This window comes from Pygoscelis adeliae, unplaced genomic scaffold, assembly GCF_000699105.1.
Source record: "Pygoscelis adeliae isolate BGI_AS28 unplaced genomic scaffold, ASM69910v1 Scaffold197, whole genome shotgun sequence".
NCBI lineage: Eukaryota > Metazoa > Chordata > Aves > Sphenisciformes > Spheniscidae > Pygoscelis > Pygoscelis adeliae.
The window spans coordinates 1,901,780-1,903,338 of NW_008825105.1; the positions used below are offsets into that span (position 1 = coordinate 1,901,780).

The 1,559-nt window shown below is 59.1% G+C and overlaps 1 protein-coding gene across 1 annotated transcript in view; it reads left to right on the forward strand.

Annotated features, from left to right (window-relative positions):
- LOC103919870 overlaps positions 1-1,559 on the forward strand; it is a 133,666-nt gene that overhangs the window by 777 nt on the left and 131,330 nt on the right. The window contains 1 exon segment of the mRNA XM_009327459.1: positions 689-802. Coding sequence (XP_009325734.1) covers positions 689-802 — 114 coding nt within the window.

Genomic DNA, 1,559 nt, shown 5'->3' on the forward strand with positions numbered 1-1,559 from the left:
GGGGGGGGGCAGGAGCAAGGCAGGATTGCCCCAGTCCACAGGTGCCGAGAGGCTGAGACAAATTGGGAGCAATGGGACACGCCGCAGCACCCTCCTCCTCCTGCCCCCAGCCCCAGATTTACCCGCACAGCAGGGGACAAACACCCTTTTTGTTTTCCAAATGAGAAATCACGTCGGGTTTTAATTTATTAACGGCAAACATCTGTGCCAGGCGGAGCAGTCGCAGCCTGGCTCCCCAAACCCCACTCCCCGCGGAGCCGAAGCCGAGGGCAGGGCACGGCAACATGAGCAGGAGATGGGGAGGGGGAGACCAAAACAAACATCCCACATCCCGCCGGGACCCTGCTGCAGAAAGGCAGAACAAAAGTGGCACCGCTCTGGTCGGGAAGCAACTCCACTGCGGGGAAAGCAGGTTGGGGAGTAAAAGGAGAAAGCGTAAATACTTTGGAAACAACCCCAGAGAAGGGCAAAGCTGGAGACGGCACTTTATAAAAGCACGGCTTCGCCCCCACCCGAATCCCTCTCAGCAAAATAAGGGTTTTTTGCAGCTACGCCTGGCACAGCACATTTTCAAAATCCACATTTCCTGCCACAAAAGTTATGGGACACCCTCCCCCCCACCGCCCCTTTATTTTCTCTCCTTCTTCCGTTTTTTAATAGGCCCAATGATGCCGTATTTGTATTCCAGATCCGAGCTACCCTGCGCTCCGGGGAATTTCCCTCCCGTCGTCAAGGTCTGGCCGCATCCAGGAGGGATCGGCTGGGGGACTTTGGACTCTGGAGGAAGGACCCAGCCCGCTGGGTGACGGCCACCCGCTGGGAAACCCTCTCGGTGGCACAAAGCTTCTCACCACCTCCTCCTGCCTCTCTCCCAGCTGGGAGCCGGGCCAGGGATGCGGGGCCACAGGATGCTCAGCAATGTTGGCCCCTTGCCGGGTGCACGGAGCTCCCCTGGGAGAAGGGGGGAGATGTCAAAAAAAAAAATTAAAAAAAAATTGTGAGTTGTTAAAGGGCGTTTTGGTTTTGTTCAAAGCACCGAGATCCCGCGCTGCTTCCACGCCATGCTTAAAAGCAGCGAGTTTTGGGGTGTGCTTCTCCAGCCGGAGCAGCCCGAAAGCCAGCGCAGCCCTTGCAAAAGGGCTCCTGGTGCCACGCAGCTCCGTGGCACGGTGGCTGCCAAGACACAGGCTGGCAAGTGGCACCCAGAGGGGACACACCACCATACGGGAAGCCCCAGGTCATGGGAGAGGGTTTTCCCCTCCCCAGTACAAGGTCTCTGCCCATCACTCCTGCCCAAACCCTGGTCCAGTTCAGCCAAAAACTCCCGACGCTCAACAAGAAACTTCATCTCTGCCAGGTATTTCTCGCCACAAGTCATCCCCCCTGCCCAGGGGCGGCTCCTCCAACACCTTCGTGACCACCCCGAGCCCCAAACAGCCCCAGGGCCTTTTGCCAGTGCTGCAGTGGGGCACCTTTCCCGTTGCAGGCAGCGGGGTGTCCCCTGCCCCCCCCGCCAGGCGTTTCCATCCCCCGGGGGCTGGGGGGGAAGCCATCGAGCA